The sequence below is a fragment of the Rhyacophila brunnea genome, unplaced genomic scaffold (genome assembly GCF_057557595.1).
Source record: "Rhyacophila brunnea isolate RB1 unplaced genomic scaffold, BYU_Rbru_1.0 scaffold_12, whole genome shotgun sequence".
NCBI classification, from domain to species: domain Eukaryota; kingdom Metazoa; phylum Arthropoda; class Insecta; order Trichoptera; family Rhyacophilidae; genus Rhyacophila; species Rhyacophila brunnea.
In genome coordinates, this window is record NW_028232774.1 from 39101122 (window position 1) to 39125783 (window position 24662).

The 24662-nt window shown below is 34.3% G+C and overlaps 1 protein-coding gene across 1 annotated transcript in view; it reads left to right on the top strand.

Annotated features, from left to right (window-relative positions):
• Positions 1 to 24662, top strand: part of Sbf (SET domain binding factor) — a 132487-nt gene that overhangs the window by 88464 nt on the left and 19361 nt on the right. Inside the window, exons 12-25 of the mRNA XM_085961259.1 lie at positions 1017 to 1201; positions 14258 to 14393; positions 15915 to 16039; positions 16227 to 16333; positions 16518 to 16683; positions 16860 to 16965; positions 17717 to 17851; positions 18011 to 18197; positions 18974 to 19116; positions 20623 to 20792; positions 21228 to 21376; positions 22005 to 22155; positions 22813 to 22944; positions 24364 to 24478. Coding sequence (XP_085817385.1) covers positions 1017 to 1201; positions 14258 to 14393; positions 15915 to 16039; positions 16227 to 16333; positions 16518 to 16683; positions 16860 to 16965; positions 17717 to 17851; positions 18011 to 18197; positions 18974 to 19116; positions 20623 to 20792; positions 21228 to 21376; positions 22005 to 22155; positions 22813 to 22944; positions 24364 to 24478 — 2007 coding nt within the window. The remainder of the gene's footprint in view (positions 1 to 1016; positions 1202 to 14257; positions 14394 to 15914; positions 16040 to 16226; positions 16334 to 16517; positions 16684 to 16859; positions 16966 to 17716; positions 17852 to 18010; positions 18198 to 18973; positions 19117 to 20622; positions 20793 to 21227; positions 21377 to 22004; positions 22156 to 22812; positions 22945 to 24363; positions 24479 to 24662) is intronic.

The following is a 24662-nucleotide window of genomic DNA, read 5'->3' on the forward strand; positions in this document are numbered from 1 at the left end:
TTGTTATCGGAGTTTATAATGCCGGAATTGTGATCATTTTTTAAGATATCGCTAAATCTACATATTGAAAATATTGGGATCCCGGGACTGAGTTTCAATAAGAAGGCAGTTTGTTTTAAATATAATAAAATATTTATCTGCCGATTTTCAAGTGGTTACAAAATTAACAAAAACTTATAGGCAACTAAAAAGTTCGAAAGCATAAATGAAAATGATGCTATAGTCCGACAACATAAACGTTAACTTTTTGATGTTCAGTTGGGTTTGGCTGTTTTCGGCCAGTACGGGAGGCTCCCGGGAGCGACAATGAAGGGAACAGCCCGTATAACACATAGCAAATTGTCAAGGCTACTTGTACTTGTACGAATATGTATTATTATTAAATTAATGTCCAACAAGAAGATTTAGGCACAGGCTGGAAGGCGCTGTCGAAGACTAAATGGGAGGAGCTTGTTAGTTTATAATGGAAGTGCGGTTAAAAATGGGAGGAGCTTGTTAGTTCACAGTTTTAACACGTAGCCAAAAAGATGTTGTTCGACAGAACTGTCCATAACAAGATCTCGGTGGTAACAGGAAGTTTCTGTCCTCGCATGTAGAAGATTTCTGTGTTGCCAGTTTTTGAGAAAACAAATTTGCCGAAATTAGATTTTTAATTTATAACAATTCTATTCTCAGGTATTCACTTAGAGCCTGCCCATAAGGCGCGGTGACGGCGCGTGCACTTGTGGACAGCTCAATAAGAACACCTGGAGTACGCGTGACTTGTTACTCGCGCGCAGAAACGCGTCTTGTGGGCAGGCTCTTAGAAGTCAAATTATTATTCGATAATTAACAATAGAAAAACAAATTAAAATAATTTCACCTCTTATTATTATTATTATGATAGATTAATTAATGCTGGGTAATTACTAAACCAACCTAATTGAATTGTGGACATATTTGAAAATAAACGCCTAAAATATTCAACTTCACAGTGAACTCGTATTTAGCTAAAATATATTTTCTTTTGTGTCTAGGTGTTACGGAACTGTGTGACGTGTATCTTCGAGAATAAGATAGCCGATGCGCGCAAGACGTTTCCTGCGGCGCTGCGAGCGTTAAGAGCTCCTACCGCGCGGCGTGCCCTCTGCGTTGAGTTGGCTATCCATGTTCTTGGAAACAAAGCAGTTCTACAGCACCAACAGTTTGATCTCGTTGTTAAGTAAGTACACATGATAACCAAATAATTTTTTCACTCTCCTCTCAAGCAACTTGAAGCTAAACATTCCCTACTTACTTCTTCTTTAAGAACCATCTTGCCAGTTGGTAATCGACAAAGTGATCTCCATCTTTATGACTGCCGACTAGAACGACAAAGTCTTAATTTCATAATTTCCATGTTTATAATTTTTTTAACCTTCTACGTTTTCCATATTAACTCATTTTCCTGAAGTTCTTCTTTGTATTATAAGTTGTAGGAGGTAGTATATTTTACAACACATGTATCCTAGTACTCTGTGTTTTATGATTTGTGTAGCTCTAACTGGTTTTTTATTCTAAGAAATACTGTGTCCAAGGCCTGAACAAAAAGAAATCATAAGTGCGAATGAGAAAGCATTCGGCACGCTTATATCCCCGCAAGATGTATTAGAGTAATATAGAATTTCTACAGCTGAATTAAATATTTTTTGGAATCGTCGCCGGTAAATATTGATTTGAATGATTAGATTCATTTAAAAACTGCGAGCACATGTTGCTTAAATTTTTGTTTTTGTGTTAAATATAAAGTTAGTGGTAATTATTTTTAGTTAATTTAATAGAAAATATGTTTATCTATGTTGTGTTTAAATTTGGTAGCCATACTGAGAAGCATCACGATAGTATAACTTTTCATAGTTATATTAATAATAATAAAATTGAGGTACTACTGTGCGTTATACGTGAGGAACACGGCTTCATTTTGTCGAACAATAGCCACTCTCGTTATATTATTACTCTGAGGCTGTGTCATTTTTGACAATGGCAATGACTATTAACAAAAATGATTTCACCTTTTATGTCTACATATTCTAAGGCAGTGCTTGTCAAACTTTTTTGTACCACGGCCTCCGAAATCAGAAAATAAAAAACCAAGGCTCCCCTCCTCAAAAATTTTAGTCTTTAGTAACCAACATACTTTATTTATCATTAATTATTATTATTATAGGTACATTTTCATGAAAATCATTTACTAGGTAGCTTGTAAAGCAAAAATTTAAAAAAAAAAAAACTTATTACAGCTACAGCCTACAAACACAATTTAATGAGAGGGGAGTGATTGCATATTTTTACATAATAAATCAATATCGGGTACAATGTTTGAAATGATAATTCGCAGGGTTTGCTTCAGAGTCACCGTTGAAAGTGACGACCTGTGTTTATTTTCAGTAATGGTGAAAATGCTGTTTCGCATAGGTATGTTGTCGCAATTAGGTCCATATAAATGTTGTATAATATTTTGTTTAACTAAAAAATCTAAATAATTTATAAATATTAGATTAGTAGATTATTTATCCATATCGGATAAAGTATTGTGATCGCACGAAAATTTGACCTCGAGATTTTGACTGATTTGTATCAGGTGACCAGTAATCACATTTTTATGATTTTTTTCAAATACTGAAATATTTTGTGGCTCCCTGGCAGGAGCTCCAGGGCGCCCCCCAGTTTGCGAAGTACTGTTCTAGAGTATGAACATTTAATAAACACGTCAGTTAAGTAACCAAGATCACTAATACAAGATCGTCCTAATATTTATTCAATCTTTCATTAAAACTTTCTCATACATCTTCAAGCCTCATCAATAAAAGATTTTCACAATAATTGATATTTATTTCATTGATAAAAGTATACAAGTTTTCCACACCAAAGAAATACATTTACTTTTAATTGTTTAAAACTTATATAATATTTAATTCAGGCCTCTCGCGAATGCAGGCTAGCCAATCATTTTTGGCTTTGTGACGAGGAACACTTGAAGGCAAATGACGTTTTCCTCGTCCACGATGAAGTATAGGTCAGCTCGAAAGTCTCCGTAGGGTAACGTTTGCGGAAGCTGTCTATAGTCTATCAAATAGTTTTTCACGCTGTATGTACCCTGGAAGTAAGATTATTCAGTCTATTAAGTCAAGTGAATAAATTTATTTTCTTACGATGGTACTACAGACCATTCAGGTTTATTGCCTACTACACAACCGTCCTGCGGGTACTGACAACAATTCCTCTTCAGAGGCCCATGTGCTCTGTTTAGAATCGAGAATGTAAAATAAAATGTTTTTATAGACATTAACACATTCGCGAACACATGCAAGCTAATACATATCAGTGATAATATGACACATATTAAAATTTTATATAATAAAAATTTTCGATTTAGATTTATAGAAATGAGTTAAGTCCAAGATACGACACTATCTAATGGAAATATGTTCGCACTATGACACAAGTAGCAGGGAACATATTGTTTTAATCCAAAATACAACAGGAGAAACGTCGTGTCGTATTCCGTTCCACAGCATATCACATCTCACAAAATATGACTTTATAGAAGTCATGTCCGCGAATGTGTTAAACCTATTAATCATGTCATTATTATTGTCATACAAAAAAAGGATGGTGTAAAAGTATGAATCCCATCCATGATTGACACAAAAATCGCATTGCGGTCAACCTGTTAGCCGGCTCTCACATCAAAACTCATCTCGCCTACAATATGTCGAATACGTCGATGTGACGTCATCATTGTTCACAAAGCAAACGTTGCCAAATGGAGCTCTGCAGATTAGTCGAATAGGACTGTTTCGTTTGGAAAAAAAATCTGCTGTTGCAATCGACAAGTCGCATGATTCTCGGGCTCCGAGTCGAAGATGCCAGGTCACATACAAACACCTACGAATTGGTCATTCTTATACCGGCTTGCCGATCGCCGCATTCAAATATCTATATGTTTCGAAGGCTACGCACGACTGTCGCTAGGTAGATATGAGCAGTCTTCACAAACAACACTGGATCACCGTTCTCGGAAGGTTTGATTTATGGCTGTGCGGCACGTGAGGCGAGTTTAGACGTGAGAGCCGACTTATGTAGTTGAACTTGGTTATTACAATCACGGAAATAGCGAGATCTCGGAAGTAATGAGGAAACATTTGTTGACATTTTAATTTATGATTTTTTCGATACATTTATTCACTTTTATAACGAGCTAGTACTCGGGTATACCAAGCAAAACTGTCAATGTGTCAGATCGTTTAAAAACAAAATTTTCAACCCTAAGCAATGAAATCCGACCGGGCAGTTAACTAGACCGATGCCGCCGGGATCAGATTACGTTTATGACTCTAGTTAAGTGTCTATTACCTAATTGGTGTTTTCGCCGACAACATTAAAAAAGTATCCACGCATATGGTTGAAATTGCATCTAAAATTCCAAGCTTTGTGAAGTCAGTAGGTACAATAAACAATTTCTTTTGTAGTTTATGAATGCCATGCTTGTTTCACGGTGGTTTTCAGGTTTTTTATGTTCTATGCTTATATAGAACGTGGTGCTAAAAATGTTATATAACGAGTAGGTAATGCTTATAACGAGCAAATTCAGTCGGTCCCATCTTTCTCGTAATAACCAAGTTCGACTGTATTTTTATGTTTTGTAATTTTAAATTTTGAACATTTGTGTGTATTGTCTCAGGGATACTCGCAATACGGCCCCTTAGAGTCAACGAAACCTATCTTCATTTTTAACAATTTTGAGTTACGTATGGTACTGGACATTAAATGACTTATTATGTTAAGTGACAAAGAAACTTATCAAAAAATTCAATGGTCAAAAGAAAAGTCGATACATATCTCCTGCAAAAACTTTCTTGTTAATGTCTGTGGAATGTAAATTTACTTGTGTTTGGGTCTCCTGTAAAGTAGAGAAAAATGAAATACGTTTCTTTGACTCTAAGGGGCCGAATAATGAATTATTGTTTGTGATTGCTATTGGGGATTGTAATCCCGGACCAAGTTTTTAGTCGAATGAAAGTGTTATTTACCGCCTTTAATGGACATGTAGGTGGTTGCCCTATGGCCTGCAGAATTTCCATGAAGCCTTTCCCGACCCACTTCATCAAGAACATGCACGCGTCATTTCCTTTGAACTCATAAGCGTTTGGTTTATAGCCGTCGTTGGCTTTCCGTGCCACATTTATGTAAATCTGTAAAAAACCAATCCAATTTATTTTAGCGGTTTAAATTTCATACAATGTCATTACCACTACATCAGCGTACAACGCAGCAGAGTGGCGTAGCGGAAGCCTGCTGGGCTCACGTCAGCATACATGCAATTTTGGAGCTATTAAAATTGTTAAAAGTGCAGTAGACAGCATCATACGGAAGAGTAGCTATCAGTCCTACGGAGGGGTATTTTAAAAACAGTAAAATTGCAAGTGACATTAACAGAATTATGGAAATTAGCAATTGTTTAAGGGGGGACATGCTCAGCGTAGGTCAAAATGGAGCTTTTGTTCTATTTTCGAAGCATGATCCTGGACATACCTTAAACGTTGTAGATAATCTATTTATATAATTTTGAAGCCTTATTATCCTTTATATTTATTTTAAACATTTGATGACTGCATAAAGTATTTTTAGTACATAAAATAGTATTCTTTTAAACCTCTCGCTCTAATGTTTTAGAATATAGTTATATTTCAGTACATAATTGTGCAGTGGTGTTAAGATTTTTTACATTTATTAATTTTCAAACGTATTTATAAAACCATCAGTATAATTTATGTCGACATTATTATAGTGAAATATTTACGATAAAAAATTATATTGATAATCTCTGCGATCCCAAATCTGACAAGAATTAAGCATTTTATTATTCGAAAAATGGGCAAGATTAACACATTTGAAGATACATTTTGAACATACGGCTATACATGACTATATTCTAAAACATTAGAGCGAGAGGTTTAAAAGAATACTATTTTATGTAATAAAAATACTTTATGCAGTCATCAAATGTTTAAAATAAATATAACAGATAATAAGGCTTCAAAATTATATAAATAGATTATCTACAACGTTTAAGGTATGTCCAGGATCATGCTTTGAAAATAGAAAAAAAGCTCCATTTTGACCCACGCTGAGCACGTCCGCCCTTAAGGCAAAGTATTTACCTACCAGAGGCACCTAGTGGAAAAATACGAAGCTTGCAATTTGAGACATTTTTTTGATAATCTACAATTTCAACTGTATGCAACTATGTAAGTAATAAATATGTACCTATCTGAAAACATTAAAAAGAAAAATATTTTTTATTTTAAGTCAAAGATAAACTTATAATTTTATAAAAATGTTATAAAATGTGAATTTATTAAAGGATCCCATCTTATTATTACATATTATTTTATGGTCAAATTTATTATTAAAATTTAGCTTATTAAGTTTTCTATATTGTAATGAAGAGATTTTTGACTAATTCATAGTTTTAATATTTTTTATATTTATTCTTAAAAACATCGTTTTTTATAAAAGTATAAATATGTATAACTAGAAATCCTTTTATTTATATGAAATCGAGTGTCAATATTGGGACTATACCTAAATAAGATTTGATATAAATATTTTTCCGCTAGTACCTCTGGTAGGTAAAGATTTCGCCTTAATAACAGATAAATTTGAAGAATTCAGGCTTTTCTAATAACAAAAGCCGTCAAGCCGATTTGCTACGTGTAATACGGACTGTTCCCTTCTTAGTCGCTCCCGTACTGGCCGAAAACAGCCGACAGCAGCCAAACCCAACAGAACATCAAAAAGTTAACGTTGTCGGACTAAAGCATCATTTTCTTAACTGCTTTCAAACTTTTTAGTTGCCTATGTGTTTTTATCAATTTTATAACCACTTGAAAATCGGCAGATAAATATTTTATTATATTTAAAACAAACTGCCTTCTTATTGAAACTCATTCCCGGCATCCTAATATTTTCAGTGTAGATTTAGCGATACCTTAAAAATCGATCATAATTCCGGCATTATAAACTCCGATAACAAAAGCATGCCCAGGGAAAACTTCAATCATTCATTCGGTCTTGGCGTTCTCAAGGAGACAGTCCAACCACCGCAGTCTGACCCTCCTTTTCCCATCTGTTCTATTGAAGAGGAGGTTCTATTGTGTCTTTTACATCTTTGAGACATGGCCTGCCCAACAGAATCATCCCACTTTCATATGTGAGGCGACAGTGGGATCATTGTACAACGAGTACGTATAGTTTGTGGTTGTATTTTCTTCGTCATCTTTATCGTATATGGCTCTGAATACCGTTCTCAATATTTTCCTTTCAAACGTAATGAAAAAAAAACTACAGGGAAAAGATGTAAAAAGTTATTATTTACAATATGAATGACTCACCGACATTTTGTCATTAACTGGTACTCCCAGAACACTGTCTCCGTCAAAAGCTTCGTGAGTCCTGTTGACTTTGTGCCGTTTGACATTTATTTTGTACTTATACTGGTCTGGATCAGGGCATTGGTCAATGGACTTAATTATTAAATCTGCCGGACCTGCCTGTTTAACAAAAATAACACTCGTCTACGATAACTATCATAGCTGATATTTTTATAATAATTATACATAGTATAGGTAAGAAAAAATATTATCATATTAAAGTGCGGCCACACCGAAAACAAGTCGCGCGACAACTCGTTAAATTTTACGATAAGCATGATAATTATCGTAAAATTTCTTAAACTATTATGATAATTATCGTAAAATTTAACGAGTTGTCGCGCGACTTGTTGCCGGTGTGGTCCCGGCATTATATACAGACCTTAGAGCTGAAAGTGTGGAAGTCACATTTTTATCATTTTTTAGTTAAGTATGCAAATTTAAATGTGTATTCACGTTTTCTTAATGCTGAAAATTTGGGAGTCCAATGTCACATGGTTTTCAAAATACTTACTTCTAAAAAGACAGTAATCCAATTATTATACTTTAGAGCTGAAAGAGTGGATGTCCAATTTATTAAGTCATTTTTTCTTTAACAGAGTCAGTGCTCAAAACACGCCTGGCGTGTGGCCATTAGATACATATACATTCACTGCTGACCAGTTAATTACCATATTTAATTATCATCCTAATTGCTACATGCCAAGCGTTTCTTGAGCACTGACCGAGTTGTGGTAATTAACTATTCAGCAGTGACTGTGTTAAGCTGTAGCAAAAAGATGAATTGCAAAAGTGCAGAAGTCTAACGTACGGAGTTTTAGTCCGGACGCGAGTGAGTATTTTAACTAGATTAGATTAACTATGTCAAAACTGCTCTCCTGCAAAATATTGAATATGTGACTTCCAGACTTTCAGCTGATACAGGTGATCAAGGTACAGATATATAAAAAATAAAACAAGGGTTTGCGATGTAATAGAGTTCGCTAAAAACCTGACATGGAAATGGGCTGGACACATAGCTCGAAGAAGGGACAATCGTTGGACAAATCTAGTTATCCAGTGGTACCCAAGAGGTACAAAACGTCCGCAAGGTAGACCTAGGGGCCGCTGGATCGATGAAATGATTAAGTTCTGCAGAAGTACGTGGCAATGCAACGCACAGGACCGAGAGAATTGGAATCAGCTTCGAGAGGTCTTCATCCAGCAGTGGACAGATTCAGGCTGATGATGATAATGATGATAATATAAAAAATAAATATATGTTAGTTAAGTAAGAATCACTTGTTTAACATTGAATTTCAGTTATTATTCAAATAGGTCACTGGTGCACGTGTATTCGTTCAATCCGTAGTGCCTCAATTGTGTGGTGAATTTTATATAAAGGATCAGTCCACAACAACTATAACAAGAAGAAGCAAAAACAACATTAATTTGAAATACATCTTTTGTCCACAACAACTATGACAAGAAGAAACAAAAACAACATTAATTTGAAATACATCTTTTGTCCACAACAACTATAACAAGATCAAACAAAAACAACATTAATTTGAAATACATCTTTTGATATGTCTCCGGAACGATGATAATATGTATCTTGTTCTCAAAACATAGACAAATTAATCCCGAAATTGTGGGATTCCCGCATTTTTAATACCAGTATTTCAGCATTACGAAATCGAGTGGAATCTTGGGTTTAGATTTCCTAAAATTGCATACCCTAGTCAACAGTGTTTTTCGATACCACTGAGGATATAAGAAATTGAAATAATGAAGTAAATATACCATCATTGGTCCATCTCCGGCCTCTCCTTGTAAAAAATGACAGCATAGGAAGCAGGTGAAAAATATCAGTCGACAATTTGAAATAAACATTGTGTATGCCGTAGCTTTGAAGCTGGATTGAGTGAGCCACTTCTGTTGACAAGTGCTTCCATGTCAGTGTTGCGTGTCTAATATTCATTTCCTGTGTTGATTTTAACTGCATTCTTTGTTTGAATTGCATCAATGCAAAACACAGTGGCACTTTTTATAGTATATATTTTCAATCTCTAAATCAAATAGATATTTGATATGGTATGATGTGTCAATAAATTAATATTTAAATTACAGGTAACTTCATCTGTTTTACGCCTAGTTCAGAGCGCAATCAAATATATTCAAATATAATTCCTTACAAGTTTGTATTCAAATCCATTCTCTCTGTATGTTGCTTTAGTTGCTTATAATGCTTTATATTTCGAAAAATGATATCGGAAAAATTCAAAAATCATTTTTATGATATGCGATTTTTAGTGAATTTAGAGCAGCTGTAAAAGAAATATTTTCATGATTAATAAAATTTATTCACCACATAAAAATTATTTAAGGCTATTTGTTTTCTGTTCACTGCTGGATGAAGGCCTCCCCTAGCTCTTTCCTCTCTTCTCGGTCCGCAGTTCTCCGTTGCCACGTACATCCACCAAACTAAAAAGTTGTAAAAAGCTACATAGATAATGTGAGGAAGAGTGACAGCTGTTAAATTTTGAAATAACAATTTAGTAGGGGGAGGGAATGTTTAAAGAAAAAAGTTGGTACTTAGGTACTTAAAAAATAAAAAAAATCAACATATAATATCACTTTATGAATAATTTTAAAAAGTAATATCTAATCTAAGTCGTGGTTAATTAATCTAGTTAACACGCTCGCGGACACAACGTCTATAAACGTCGTATTCTGTGAGATGTGATATGACAGGACATCCATTGACGTCCTCTACTGTGAAATGGAATACGACACGACGTTTATAGAAGTCGTAATTTGGATTAAAGCAATATGTTCCCTGTCTAATTGTATCACAGTGCGAACATATTTCCATTAGATAATGTCTTATCTTAAGACTTCATTTCTATATATGTATCTATATCCAAAAATTAAAATACGGCTCGATGTCCAAATTATTCATGTCACAACCCTCAGTCACAAAGTCTTACATTTTATTTTTCCATCATGTCCGATCCTAATAAGATCATATAGACCTCCACAGAGTGAAGGTTTAAAGACATCTAAAATATTCATTCACCTTGATATTAAGAGGTGTTGTCTGTCCAATATAGCTGCAGTCACAATCGTTGCATTTGTTCATGGATCAGGCTAAAAAAAATTATTCAATGTAGGTATATCATTATTTTAGTAAGCGGTAGACCAGGGGGGGGGCAAACTTTTTGGATGGAGGGCCAAACTCTAGAATTCAAAATGAGCGGCGGGCCGCAAGTAAAATACCATTTTTAGTATAAACTATTTATTATCACGAAAAATAAACATTACAAAAAAATTAATGGGAAGAATGAAACTGTTGTACATTTTTTTAAATTCAGGTGTTAATTTTGTAGTTGATATTCTTAAAACTGCTTGTAAATGGGCATCGGAGATATTTGATCGTAAAGAATTTTATTGAGGTTCATGATCGAAAATGTTTGTTCACATATATAGATTGATCCAAAAATAATGAACATTTTTCTTGCATAATCTTTAAGTTGGTCGAATTTGTCTGAATTAAGGGCATTGTAAAATTTGGAGATTTCTTCACGACGATGCAATTCTCTTAAATCAGTGTGGCACTGCAGATAAATAATCTCAAGTTGTAGCTCTGTCAGTACACTATCAATGTATTACTACATACTAATTATACTAATTGAAAATAGATCGCGTACTATTGCTAAACAAATTTTAATGTATTGTCAATATTTTTTAAAAAAATATAAAAAAGTTATTCAGAATCAGAAGTACAATTAATGATGGCGGGCCACAAGTGGCGCAGTTTGCCCCCCCCTGCGGTAGACAGATCTCCTGAATTTTAAAGTTTAGACGTTTTTCGGTGATTTTCAAATCTTTGATGAAGATGTTTGTTTTAATCTGAACCCAAATCGAACTTATGTAATTTCAGTTAATTTCCAATATCAGAACGTGTGATTTATTAGGCACTGACTGGCATAGCGATTCTGATGAATTTAAGTTAAGAGATTTATTCGTGTATAGCAATTTATTTTTTGAGTTTGCGGAAATAGAAAACTGATTAAATGTAATAATTGAATTGGGAAGTTTCAATATGTTTCATTTAACCACTTCTGTCTGATTATGTAATTATATTTGATTCTTGTTTGATTTTTTCACTCCTGTAATGTGAAGCTCGTTAAATATCTCTGTATTTCAATCATACACAATTTTCATTTGTTCATGTTGAGATTGCAATCTTTTTTGCTTCACATGTTTAAACTCTATTCAAACACACTCAATGCCAACTTTATAGAACGTGAATATTAGCTACCATGTTTTTATATACATGAATAATAATATGGTGTATTGTCCAAATGATTTATAGCATTATCAAAATGACAGTATGTATTATCGCGGCCATAACAAGAAAATACATGTGTAAACACGTATTATCGTGCAAGTTGCAAGACTGCATGCATGGATCAAAAAAGTTGAGCGTTTTCTAAATTTTTTATGCGATAGTTGCAACTTTCATGACGTATGCGCATGCGCAGTACAATGATAGTGGTTGAATAAGCCAGAAAAAAATATGAATTACACCGTTCGGAGCATTTTGACGTTTACCAATTTTCACAACCTGTTAAATTGCAATGTACAATGACAACAACGCGTGTCGCTTATGCTTAAAGAATGAGATTGGCGAGACAGTCAGCACTAATTTTGCTTGTAAACAGTTATTATCGCGATAGTTTAATTTACATATTATTGTTGCCAGTAAATCTATGCATGATGTGTACAGGCATTATTATGAAAACAGCATAACATAAATTGTTTCATATTTATTTTAATATTAAATTAGTAGGTACATACTTTATTATAGAGGATTAAAATCTACTTATATCTAAAAAATATCTATTTTAGTCGTGGTCTAGTGTTAATTATTGTCCTTATGAAGTTGTTGGTCTCAGGCTCGAATCCAGGGTCTGCCAAATGTACATGTTGTTTTTCAATTTGCTTGGACCTAGAGTCTATCTTAGTATGTTGAGCAAGTGACTCACATCCATTTCTTCAATCTGTTAAGAAATGTATTCATGGGGTGTGAAGATCAACATCGGATTGTTAAACCATTTAGACAAACAAAAATCAATAAAAACCGTTTTAAAATATTTATTATTATTATTCTAAATAAACAGAAAATTCTTAACTCGGCACGCTAAAAGTTTTCACGACGTCACGCCAAAAAAATGAATTCTTTTTATTTTTAATATTCAAAACGTTTATAGCGAAAAATATAAAATCTAAGTGAAATCATGTTGATGTATGTGTACTATAATTATTGATTTGCAATCTAATCCTATTTGTCTTGTCTTGGGAAAACAGGAATGGCTTTCTCAAATTGATGAATCGGATGCCGAATTGAAAACACAATATTAAAAACATGAAAAAACATGCCTGATACTTTTATATCTAATCGTCAGTTTATAGCAATCTCGTTATTGACCATTTTTTCTTCCATGTACGCATGTGAAAAGACTAGAAATAGGTTGACAAAGGAAGATTCAGCAGCATGTATTAATTTGCAATCAATGATTGTAATGAGCAATCAGCCTGATATAAAAAGCGAATAACATGAAACAAAAAACCTCAAACAAAAATTAGTGTGTTATTAAATGTTTTTATATTTCCTTATTTTCTTTCATTTTATGTGTATATATATTTTTTTATATATATTTAATAAACAATATAGTTACCAATGTACGTAATTGTTTTTTCGTATTCAATAAATATGATGTAGATTATATCATGTGTACACCTAAAAACGAATGGCACCCGCCATGAATTAAAAAAAGGCTTATTTTGTGACGCCGATCAAATCCTATTTGCCATCCCTGCCCTAGACCAACATCAATACTATATACATTTATAGACCTAATAAATCCTCAATATTTTGAAAGAATATTGGAAAAATATAATATTTTAGTCAGAATATTGTCTCAAACTGCTACGGTTTTTTTCCATTATCACTTTAATAAATGGATCATGAAACAGCAATGCAATGGGTTGGACACGTCGCTCGGCGAGTGAAAAACCACTGAACAAATACTGTCATACAGTTGTACCCAAGGGGTACTAAATGTCCACAGAGATGCCCTAAAACCCACATAATAGGATAGACGAACTCATAAAGTTCGGTGGATGTACGTGGCAGCGAAGAACTATGGACCGAGAAAAGTGGAGATACATTTGAGTACCTTGGTATCAAAGTGGGACAAACGCCACCTACCACTAAATTCATGTTTTAATTGATTATGGTAGTGCAAGTGATGCTTTTTTTCAAAAAATCCACCAAAAGTATCAAAAACGGTGGTTTTCATAGAGATTTTTGAGTTTAAATTTGGTATATTATATGAAAAACGGACATTTTTCACACATGTTTGTCAGTCTCCTGTAAAATTTTGTAAATGGCTTATGTCCCACTTTGATACTAAGCTACTCATTTATAAATACATGTTCCATTGTTAACCTATATACCTATATTATCAACTTACTAACTTTTGGCAGCAAGCCCACTATATACGAAATTAAATATTAGTACATATAAGCAAACATAGTGAGCTAAGTATTTTAAGGATAAATTCACTTTCAATCAAGCGGGATGGGTATATAAATAATAGATTTCAAAAAGAGTTCAAATCACACTTTCAATGAAGAATGCTAAATTCATAAATCTTTTGAAACATTCAGTTATGAATAAAAAGTGACTTATTTAATATTGCATGGAATTGGCGAGAGATTTCTTTTGGTAATGTTTGTGTCTCTTTTAACAGGCTAATGAACTGTGCGCTCCAAGACGACTCAGCGATGGACGAGCAAGGCGTAGCGGCAGCTCTGTTGCCATTGGCCACAGCATTCTGCCGAAAGCTCTGCACCGGTGTCATACAGTTTGCTTACATGTGTATACAGGTAATTTCATATATCTATCCTATACATATCATCAAAAATAATTTTAACATGTGAATTTGCTAAATATTGTACCTACAATGCAATAACCAGAAATAGCGTGAATAATTTTATTATTCTGAGTGGAAGTTAGAGACATTCACTCTGAAAGCTCAACAGGCGTAACCTTCAGGTCATGGTGAGATGCTATATCTCACAGGCATATAGAAGCACATGTAGCATGCTGCATTTGGTCCTCATAAAATATAGCATTGACCTCCAAGCAATGTGTTGGCTGAATGCGGATCCCGTCATACACATATTGATTCCTTGTTCACTGGAAAGACTGTCATTATCGGCAACCATGGCGTCAAGTATTTATGCTTGGTCACCAGCTCCACAGGCAGACTGGAAACCTGCAATGGAGTGTCGGCGTTAATGTGTGTAGCACTACACACGCATTTGGTCTTCACCACATTCAGATGAAGACCTACATGGTTCAAATTCGCGGCAACCTTGACCGCAGTGATCAACCATTCGAACATCGATTCAACTATTGCCTACTCCAAATCAGTCTATCGATATAGGCGTATACCAATGTCGGGTAAAACCGTCTTACGCATTATGAAATCCATCATTATGATTAAAAGAGGGGGCAAATACACAGCCTTTCTTGACTCCTCACATGATTTTGAAGAGGTTCAATGACGTTCCATCTGGTCTCATGCGTTATATTATAACACATTGACCACTGCTTAAGTAGGTATTGTTATTCTTTTTGTCTGTTATAATATAACATAATATAGTCTTTGCTTATGCTGACTTTACACTGGAAAAATCCCATCCAAAATCCGTGTATGGCGTGAATACGTTGCATATTCACACTAGAAAAAATCATTTTGTAGAAAAGAATATGACACCCAACAGGACTTGAACCTGTATCTGCTGGATTCAGGGATTCTGCATGAGATGTTTTCAAAATATTGTATATTCAGTATATAGAATGTTACATTCTGAAATCTTTTGTCTTATTCGTTGAAGAAAAGAAATAGTTTATTAAAATTATTAGCAACTATAGGTACGTTATAAAAACTAAATAATGGAATGATCCGCGACGTCGATTAGTAATTAAGCAATTAATTGACACCTACCTTAATTTAATATACTAAAACCGATAGCCAACATTATAACACAATTTGATAAGTATTTCATGTAATAACTACTAGTTAAAATTGTTGTGATTCAACAAGATTTCTGTAGTTTAATTGGAAAAGCATACTGACCGCGAATCCAACAGATACAGGTTCAAGTCCCGTCGTATTTTTTTCTACAAAATGCTTTTTCTAGTGAATATGCATGAGATGTTTTCAAATTATGTAAAATTTAAAAACAATCCTGATTTACCACAGAAAACCAACTTTACAAATAGCTGCCCTGAGAATTGATGTTTTTAGACTTATCAACCTATTCAAGCAATACATGGAAATATGGTTTCATATTACATGTTATTACTATGTTGTTTTTATGATGTTATTTGATTGATAGGAACATGCTGTATGGCAGAATCAACAATTTTGGGAGGCAGCATTTTACCAAGACGTCCAGAGAGATATAAAAGCCCTTTATGCCCCTCCTTCATCTGTACCCCCCCACCCAGCTTCCAGCCCAAGGTAAACACGTTATTTTTTTCATAATATATTTCAATTACCACAGCTGTTCTTGATAATAATTACAATTAGTAAACAATGTCATCCCTCTCTTCAATTACGATCTTTTTTTCTTGTAGCTCGTCTACCTAAATGAGTTTGGATAGTGCACACATTGTTATCTGCAATGATTTTGTATGTTTTTTTCTAGGGATTCCCCGGAAGCACCTTTAGCTGACAGTTTGCTACGATCTCAGGAACCAAACGCCTTGGAAATTGCAGCCGAACAAATGAGATTATGGCATACAGTCGATGCAGGTTTGTTATTTTGATTAATTTTATAAATTACTCACAAATTTGCCGTTCATTGATCAATCGAATTATTTAAAAAGCTACCTTTCTTGTTTTTGTTAAACGTATGACATAAAATAATATCCAAATACCAAGTGATAAATACATTTTAATTAATTTTTACTTTGATTTTACTTTTTTATTTTCCCAGAAAAAGCCCAAGATCTGATAAAAAGTGAAGAGTCAACGATATACAGTCAGGCGATTCACTTTGCCAATAGAATGGTGTACCTTCTCGTTCCTCTGGAAGCCGGTCGGAGACAGGACGCGCCCAGACACCACGATGACGAGAGAGCCAGCAATTCCATCACAAATAGGTCAGTGTAAAAAAAATCTTAATGCATAGGTAATAATTGAATTATTATATATAACAAAATCGAACGGCCCGTTTTTATCCTATGTTATCTAAAAACAAAAATATTATTTAATTTCTTCATTTAATATATATAAGTGTCACTGACCATTGACCAATATTGGATGATGTCATTTTCAGTGCCGTGGAGTCTGATAGTGCTGATGCTGAATCAGGATTTGAGGAAGCGGATCCCGGAGAAGCAGGAGCTAATGTTATCAAGATGGTTTCTCGATTTGTAGATAAGGTAACTTACATAATATAAATATTATTGAGGAAAAATTTTCCACTGTATTTGTAGGGCAATCAGGATAGCAATATTTGGAGGAGATAAAATTTTGAGCTCTACAGTCTATACGGAGATTGCAACACAGATTAATCAATTTAGATTGGAAGACTGCACTAGCTAAGTCATGTGCTGCACCATATGAATGACAATGAACTGCAAAGAGAGTAATGTTGACCAATCGAATAAGATGCAGAAAATCCATATTTAGAATGGCACTAAGGTAACTCATCATGTCTCTTATTGTCGTTCTGAAGATGGGTTCATAGCCTGAAACAGCTGTCAAAATAAAAAAACTCAAATATCTTAGAATTATCCGATAAACTTTATTTTAAAATTATTATAAAAGTTATTCAATAATGGAATTAAAAGAAACTTTTTGTAAAAAGGTGAAATACCATTTTGATTCCTAAGCAGAACATATATACGAGCCTAACAGACTTTGAATAATGATTTTCACAACCAATTGGGTCCTTGCTCTGGAACACAATTAAAAATTCATGTGTTTTTTACCAAACGCCTCATTCCAACTCACGACTCATGGCTTTGAAGACAAACACTTAACCACCACTTTACTATATTATGTAGATGTTGTGAAACATTTTGTACTCATTGTGAAATGATATATTTTCACTATTATTTATATAGTATTGTAGCATTTAGTAAAATATAAACTAATTTTCTAATGTATGCTTTGTTTTGATTGGTGCAGGTTTGCACGGAAGGTGGAGTCACATCGGAGCACATCAGAAGCCTGCACTTGATGGTGCCTGGCGTGGTTCATATGCACATGGAAATCTTGGAAGCCGTCAGCAGAGAAAGCAAGAGATTACCACCTATCCAGAAAGTGAGCCAATAACATAAAAATATTGTTTAATCACTATCCTGTGGCACAAAGACCTAACTGACAATTTTCTAAAAATGTGAAATGTTATTCATTCTGATATATTTTTTCATTAAGCCCTCCACCAAAAAATAGTTTTAACGTTGTGCTTTTATTTTTTAGCCTCGAATTCTCACTCCTTGCCTAGTATCAGGCGAGTCGGTAATAGTTGGCGGATTACGGGCATTCCTGGTGTCAGACGGGAGAGAAGATGGAGGTGCTGCTTTACTACCCCTGCTGCCAGCCGAGGGGGCACTCTTCCTCACCAACTATAGACTAATTTTTAAAGGGGCACCCTGCGATCCATTTGGTTAGTGATATGAAAATCTTGATAATATATTTTTATATGCAGCGTAACATTCACTTATACCGGTTGAGATCGAATCAAGTGAATTTAACAGTGGGTACTCTATGTACTTCAGTTACTATATAAATTGTGCAATTAAAAAAATTTACAATCAATGAATGAAGTAGAGCAATCAGTCATTGGTAAGACTTCAATAAAAGCGTCTACAGTTCAACGAAATGGATAACTGAATCTTTTGAGGAAAGCACATACATATTATGGCTTTGCAAAGTAGGTATTTAAGGCTGTCGACACTCAATGTTTTACCCGTCGTTCATCAGGGAGAAATCGGGATCAAGACAAGATGCTATTGCACATAACATTGACCCATCTATTGCTCCTGTCTCCTATATGTGTAGAAGTTGTACTGTGTTGTTGTTTTTATTTAATAAAACGCAATTTTTTTTGTAGTACTTATTTCACTTTTATATAATAGATTAGGACCGGCTTGGTCCGCCTCAGAGGGACATTTCAAATTTGAAAATGTCCCTCTGAGGCGGACGAAACCGGTCCTAATCTATTATATAAAAGTGGAATAAGTACTACAAAAAAATTGCATTTTATTAAATAAAAACAATACAATGCAGTTCCACCATGAATTGACAGTTAACAAAATAAAAGAAATTAAAGTTGTACTGTATTTGAATTTTTATTATATGATTATGCTTTGGGTTTTTTTAGTATCCTGTTTTCGTGTTTGGGTATATTATTACTAACAATGTTATATGTTCTGAATATAGCTTGCGAGCAGACGGTGGTTCGCGCATTCCCTCTGATGACCCTTACGAAAGAAAAGCCTGTTAGGATGCAGTACATGGCGCATTTAGATCAATTACTACAAGATGGCCTGCAACTCAGATCTTCAACATTCCAGCTCATAAAAGTAAGCATTTGTCTTCCATATCTGGTTACATTGCCATTACAAGTACTGCACAAAAAAATATTAATCGTGGAAATTTTTTTTTTTTTAGAATTTTTAATAACCATGTCCTTGCTTTTTCGTACAAGGTGGTTGTTAGTAATTTTGAACAATCACAAACACCCAGGCTTTGATAAAAACACATAAATGTTTTTGTCATGACCGGGAATCGAACCCAGAACTCTCGGGTGGAAGGCCAGCGCCTTACCCACTGCACCACGAGATTGGATGCAAAAATAGGATTAAAATTTAGTGAGCTATTCAAAAATAACTTCTAAGGTAAGTCGGGGGAATATGCCTAATGGGGGAAGATGCCAAAGCTCAATTAATTTATTCATCCATCGCTACTTGTTGGTGCAATAACTATTTTTAGGATCTGTCATTAGTACCGGAGAACACATGCTTGGCGTTAGTCCTATCAAATTTTTAATTGAAAAATAAGTTTATAAAACAAGGGAAGTACCCATTTTTTTGGTGGTACCTTATTTACACATTTATTCAAAATATTCTCAGCATAAAGATTTGATTTGATTCATGGTTAAGTTCAGTTTCATTGAATAATACACTATTTGGCATCACATTTTACTGATTGACGTTGTGTTGCGTACTGGCGTTATTTTATTTCTGTCCTTGGCATCTTCCCCTGCCAATGGGAGAAGATGCCATTTTGAATATTTTTGGTCATTCACTATCTCAGTTTTTAGTATTTTGCAAGCCTTATCTTTAATCATTATTGCATTAACATTAAAACGTATTTCTGTCATTGACAAAATAATATAAAAATTCGATATTGTAGTATTGTAGCGTAATTAGCCTTTCTGATGTGAGTGAATTGAGTGATGAAGAAAACTATTGCGCCATTTGCAAGGGATATTACTTTAATAAAGATGGCCCTAAAGTTTATTGAATTGCGTGTGTAAGTGGAAAAAATGGTACATTTTTAGATTTTTTAGTTTTTATATTGTTCCAGTTAGTTTTTTAATACTATTGCTGCAAAATATCATAATAAAGTGATTTTCTAATATAACTCTGTTTTTATTTTAATATAAACATATTATTTTACAATCAATAATCCGTCAAAGTAAAAATTAGGCATATTCCCCCGACTTACCTTATAAAAAAACTGCAAAAATCAACATTTGGCAGTGGGTATCTTAAGAAGGTTGTTAACCATTCGATCAATTCATTGTGTCTGTGTACTGTATCCAATCATATATATTGATTGAAAAGACAACAGTCGAAATAAAACCATTTCGTACATGTGATAAATGGAAAACGAGGCAAACATTTTACGGTGGGCCTCAAAAATGAAAATTGTACTCCAAACTTGATTTAAATTACATATCATTTTATTATGCTTGCTGCACTGGAGCAATTCAGAAATATTTGATCTTTGACGTATGTTTAGAAAGATTTCCATTAAGAATGCCATGGTGATGAATGTAATATCAAAAATGATTTCTTCCGCAGGTGGCGTTTGATGAGGAAGTAAGCAGCGAGCAAACCGAACAGTTGCGGAAAGCCATCGGCCGACTGAGGCACCCGCCACATGTCCTTAAGCATTTTGCTTTTACTGGGACGCGTGCCGCACCCACCTTAGTGCCACTGCATCCTCAAGGAGAGAAACATGCTACTTTAAAGTAAGTATTCATTTATTTTTCAGTAGCTTCAAGCCCTAAATTTACTCATTTTAGGTTGAAGCTTAAAAATTTTTATTTTAAAACACAAGACGACTACAGATTTTAGTAAAATTTTATTATACATTTAATAAACAAATAATTAGACTAGAATAAGTTGGGTTAGGTTTTGATGAACCCTCGCTTTTAAGAATGCAATATGGTGGGTTTGTTCTATTTATCATTGAGTGATTTAGTCCAAAAGCATGTCATCATAGTGCCTAAAAGGTAAATGAAAAATTAATACCTGAATAATTGACCGCATCAAATGATTCACAAGCTTGAAAACATAGTTTTTTGTCTACGTTCAATTGTATAGAGATACAATTGAACGTTTCAAACGAACGAACAATTCAAAGAGTTACTCATGACTAAAGTGCGTTTTCTTTTTTATTGCAGAGCATTGGCAAAAAAGACGCTAATGAAAACAGCCCGACGAGCAGGCTTTAAACCAAAGAGTTCCGGAAAGAGACAGAAGTATGTTCTTCCTTCTCCCGGAGCCAGATCTCTAACAGCGCCGCCTGCCACGCCATCTGACGATCTCTCTTGTAAGTAAATCAAAACTGCATTTAATCTTCAATCCTTTTTTAAACAATCTGATATTAACCAGTGTGTAAATTAACAATTCCACCTCTCTAAGACATGTCCACAATGTCCTGTATTTAAATAGACATCTATACGACCAAGAACATATGGATTCGACCTGATCATTTCAAACCTATTACCCGTTTGCCAAATGCGGGATTCGAACCTGTAGCGTGACCGACTCGGGCAGTTTGCTGCGGGCCTCGGCACAGGCAACACGCACATTAACAAGTCATACAAAGTTGTTCTGTGGAGTAGCGTTGATAAATTAACATTTTTATAATCAACCCAAATAAAAAGATATCAAACATCAACACATGTTTTACTGATGACCTGCCAAACAGATCCCACAAATCTATACCTAAGGTTTCTCTGCCGTGCAGGTTTTTTCAATCTGTGTTTTGTCCAATTGATTGGCAGAATGGTTCACACAAAACAAAAATCTGTTAAAATAACCTCAATTCTGTAGAGGAAACATTGAAAGCTAAAATTACAAGAGGAGTTGAAGGTTTTCTATATTTTACGGCCTATATTTTCAAATTTTTTTATCTCACGGTAAAATGAATCTTCAATTTAAATTTGTATTTGCAGTGGAGGAGTTAGAAGCGAGTGGCGCAATGGCAGGAAGTTCGTTGAGCAGAAAAGCGGAAAGAGGTTATGTCCGTGATTGGCAACGGCTTGGACTCACAAATGACCCCTTCAGATTGACAGCTGTCAATGCTAATTATGCTCTGTGCAGAAGGTAAGTACTCTTACATAATTATGTACTCCGTTTCTAAATACTTTGATACCTGGACTGAATATCCCAAATTCAACATCATCATCGGGAGCATGACGACTGTGGTGGGTTCTGACTCCTCCAACAACTCTCTCCACCTGCCCCTGTCCATAGCGGTCGCTTTCCACAGATTTAGTAGCTACACCTAACCAGCGAATTTTTGGCCAGCCCTATCCAGCCTCGTGGGTGTTACGTTGTACAGTTACAAAGTTAATAAACCAAAATTTAAATCCGATTACTGATGTCCGATCTTAATAGAATCATATTGGCCTCCACAGGGTGGAGGTTTGTATTGATAGGTTTTGTTTTTTACGAGAAGTGGATGTCAGCCACTTGCTCAACCTATTGGGTTCATACTCTAACTCATACACAAATTGAAAAACAATATGTGTACTTGCCAGACCCAGGATTCAAACCTGGGACCCACGACGCAATAGGCCAACGCTTAAGCCGCACGGCCATCATGGGTGGGATGTCCTAAAATTGTAAACCCTAGTCAACAGTGTTTTCAACAGTGTTCAAAGTCCAATATAGCTAACAGTTTTATCCTCCAATTGCTTGTAAAATTAATTTTATTAGTTATGATCCTTTATATTTACGTTCTTGCAAATATGTTTTCAGTTACCCAGCATTGATGACAGTACCTGCGACAGTATCGGATGATTCCGTTAACAAATTCGTCCGCTGCTACAGACAAAACCGTGTTCCCGTCCTCACTTGGAGACATCAAAGAACCGGAGCAATTCTCGCAAGGTATTCATAATCGTTCCTCACGGCAGTAGATATTTTACTTCCACATTGTTAATACCGATTTATCCACATTTACCAATACTATCTATATCTCAAAAAGTTCCGAAGTTACAAAATAAATTTTTTTGAAAATATGTAATGAGATTACAATAATTCATTACAAGTAGATAAAGGGATCAGATTTTAACGGTGGAGTGGTGAGGAGGTGCAGGCAGTGGGGTGAGCGCTTATATCCAACTGTTATCGAATAACGCTTTTGCAACAATTCATTACAAATAGGTTAGCTAGCCATTATCCAATAATAAATAATTACATTCACACATTTCAGGCGGATGAAGTTGCGAGCAATCGCCAGTGGAATTATAAAATGTAGATTGACAATTTTATTAGTACTCACTTTATTACACAAGTATGTACAGATAACCCTCGTTCATCGCAACCACGACAAGTGCGAATTTGCTATATTGCAATTGAATTATAATAATATATTTTTGTCGCACACAAAGGAATCACGCACATATGATCAGATTATTTGCCAGTTACTGACAAATTTTACGTATTAAGTGCAAAAAGGCCGAATCGAAATTGCAACAATGTAGATTCTTTTTTCAAAGTTATATTACCTACTTTTATTTTAGATATTTAAAATTTTGTTTTTCAAATCCTTCATTGATTGCGAATTTGCAGAGGCCATTATCAAGAGATATCATAATATCATAATCAAACAATATAATTATATTATAACAGTCAAGGAAAGAAGGAAGAAGTACATGGGTAAAAACCCAAAAATCAATTACGACAAGGTATCTTCACTCATGTTTCCATCTACACTTAGTTATACATGTATAATTAATTCAAACTACTGACGAAACCAATGGGAAATTGTATTGGTTTGTCCATTATTTCATATATTTTTATGTTTCCTACTCCAGTTAGATTCATATACATTTAGATATTTATATTTGTATATCAATATTATAATTTTGTAAACGATTTCATAAACTTATATTGTTATATATTTTGATGTCACAAACAACTGATTTGGGCGAATGTGGTGATGAAAATGTTTTATAAAGTACATTATGTAAAACTGAGATATTTCTTGTATTACAGTTATTATATCGAATATTGCACATATTTTTTGAAAACATATTGAGCGTTCCGGTTCGTAAAATTTTCTATTTCGAGCACTGGATTCATGACAACTTTCACAATAATACGTGTTTACATTTGTATTTTATTATTATGGTCGCAACAATACATACTGCCACCAGTAAATCCATGCACGTGTAAACGGGCTATTATTCAATGTGTACAATTCAGTTGAAATCGTTTTCAGTATAGCGATTTCTTCATATTTTGATCTGCTTAGAATGTATTTGTTTATATTATTTTTTGTAATGATTGTTTTTTTTTCATTAGATCTTCTGCAAGTCATCACAAAGGCGTGATAGGAATGTTGAAATCTAGTCATCCCAGTTCAAGTCAGCAATCAACAACTCCTGGAGGTGCAGAAACCTCTCCCAGCTCCGAGCAGGTACATACATATTTCTTTTCGTAGAATTAATATGCATTAATATACATATTATTATATAAATACTGTTTACTTTGAATGATTTTATTCTGATTTCACACACTGAGTCAAATATACAGTTAAACCCCGTTAATATGATCAAAATATTTGATAAAATTTGTAAAATCTGTTTATAGCGATTTTCACA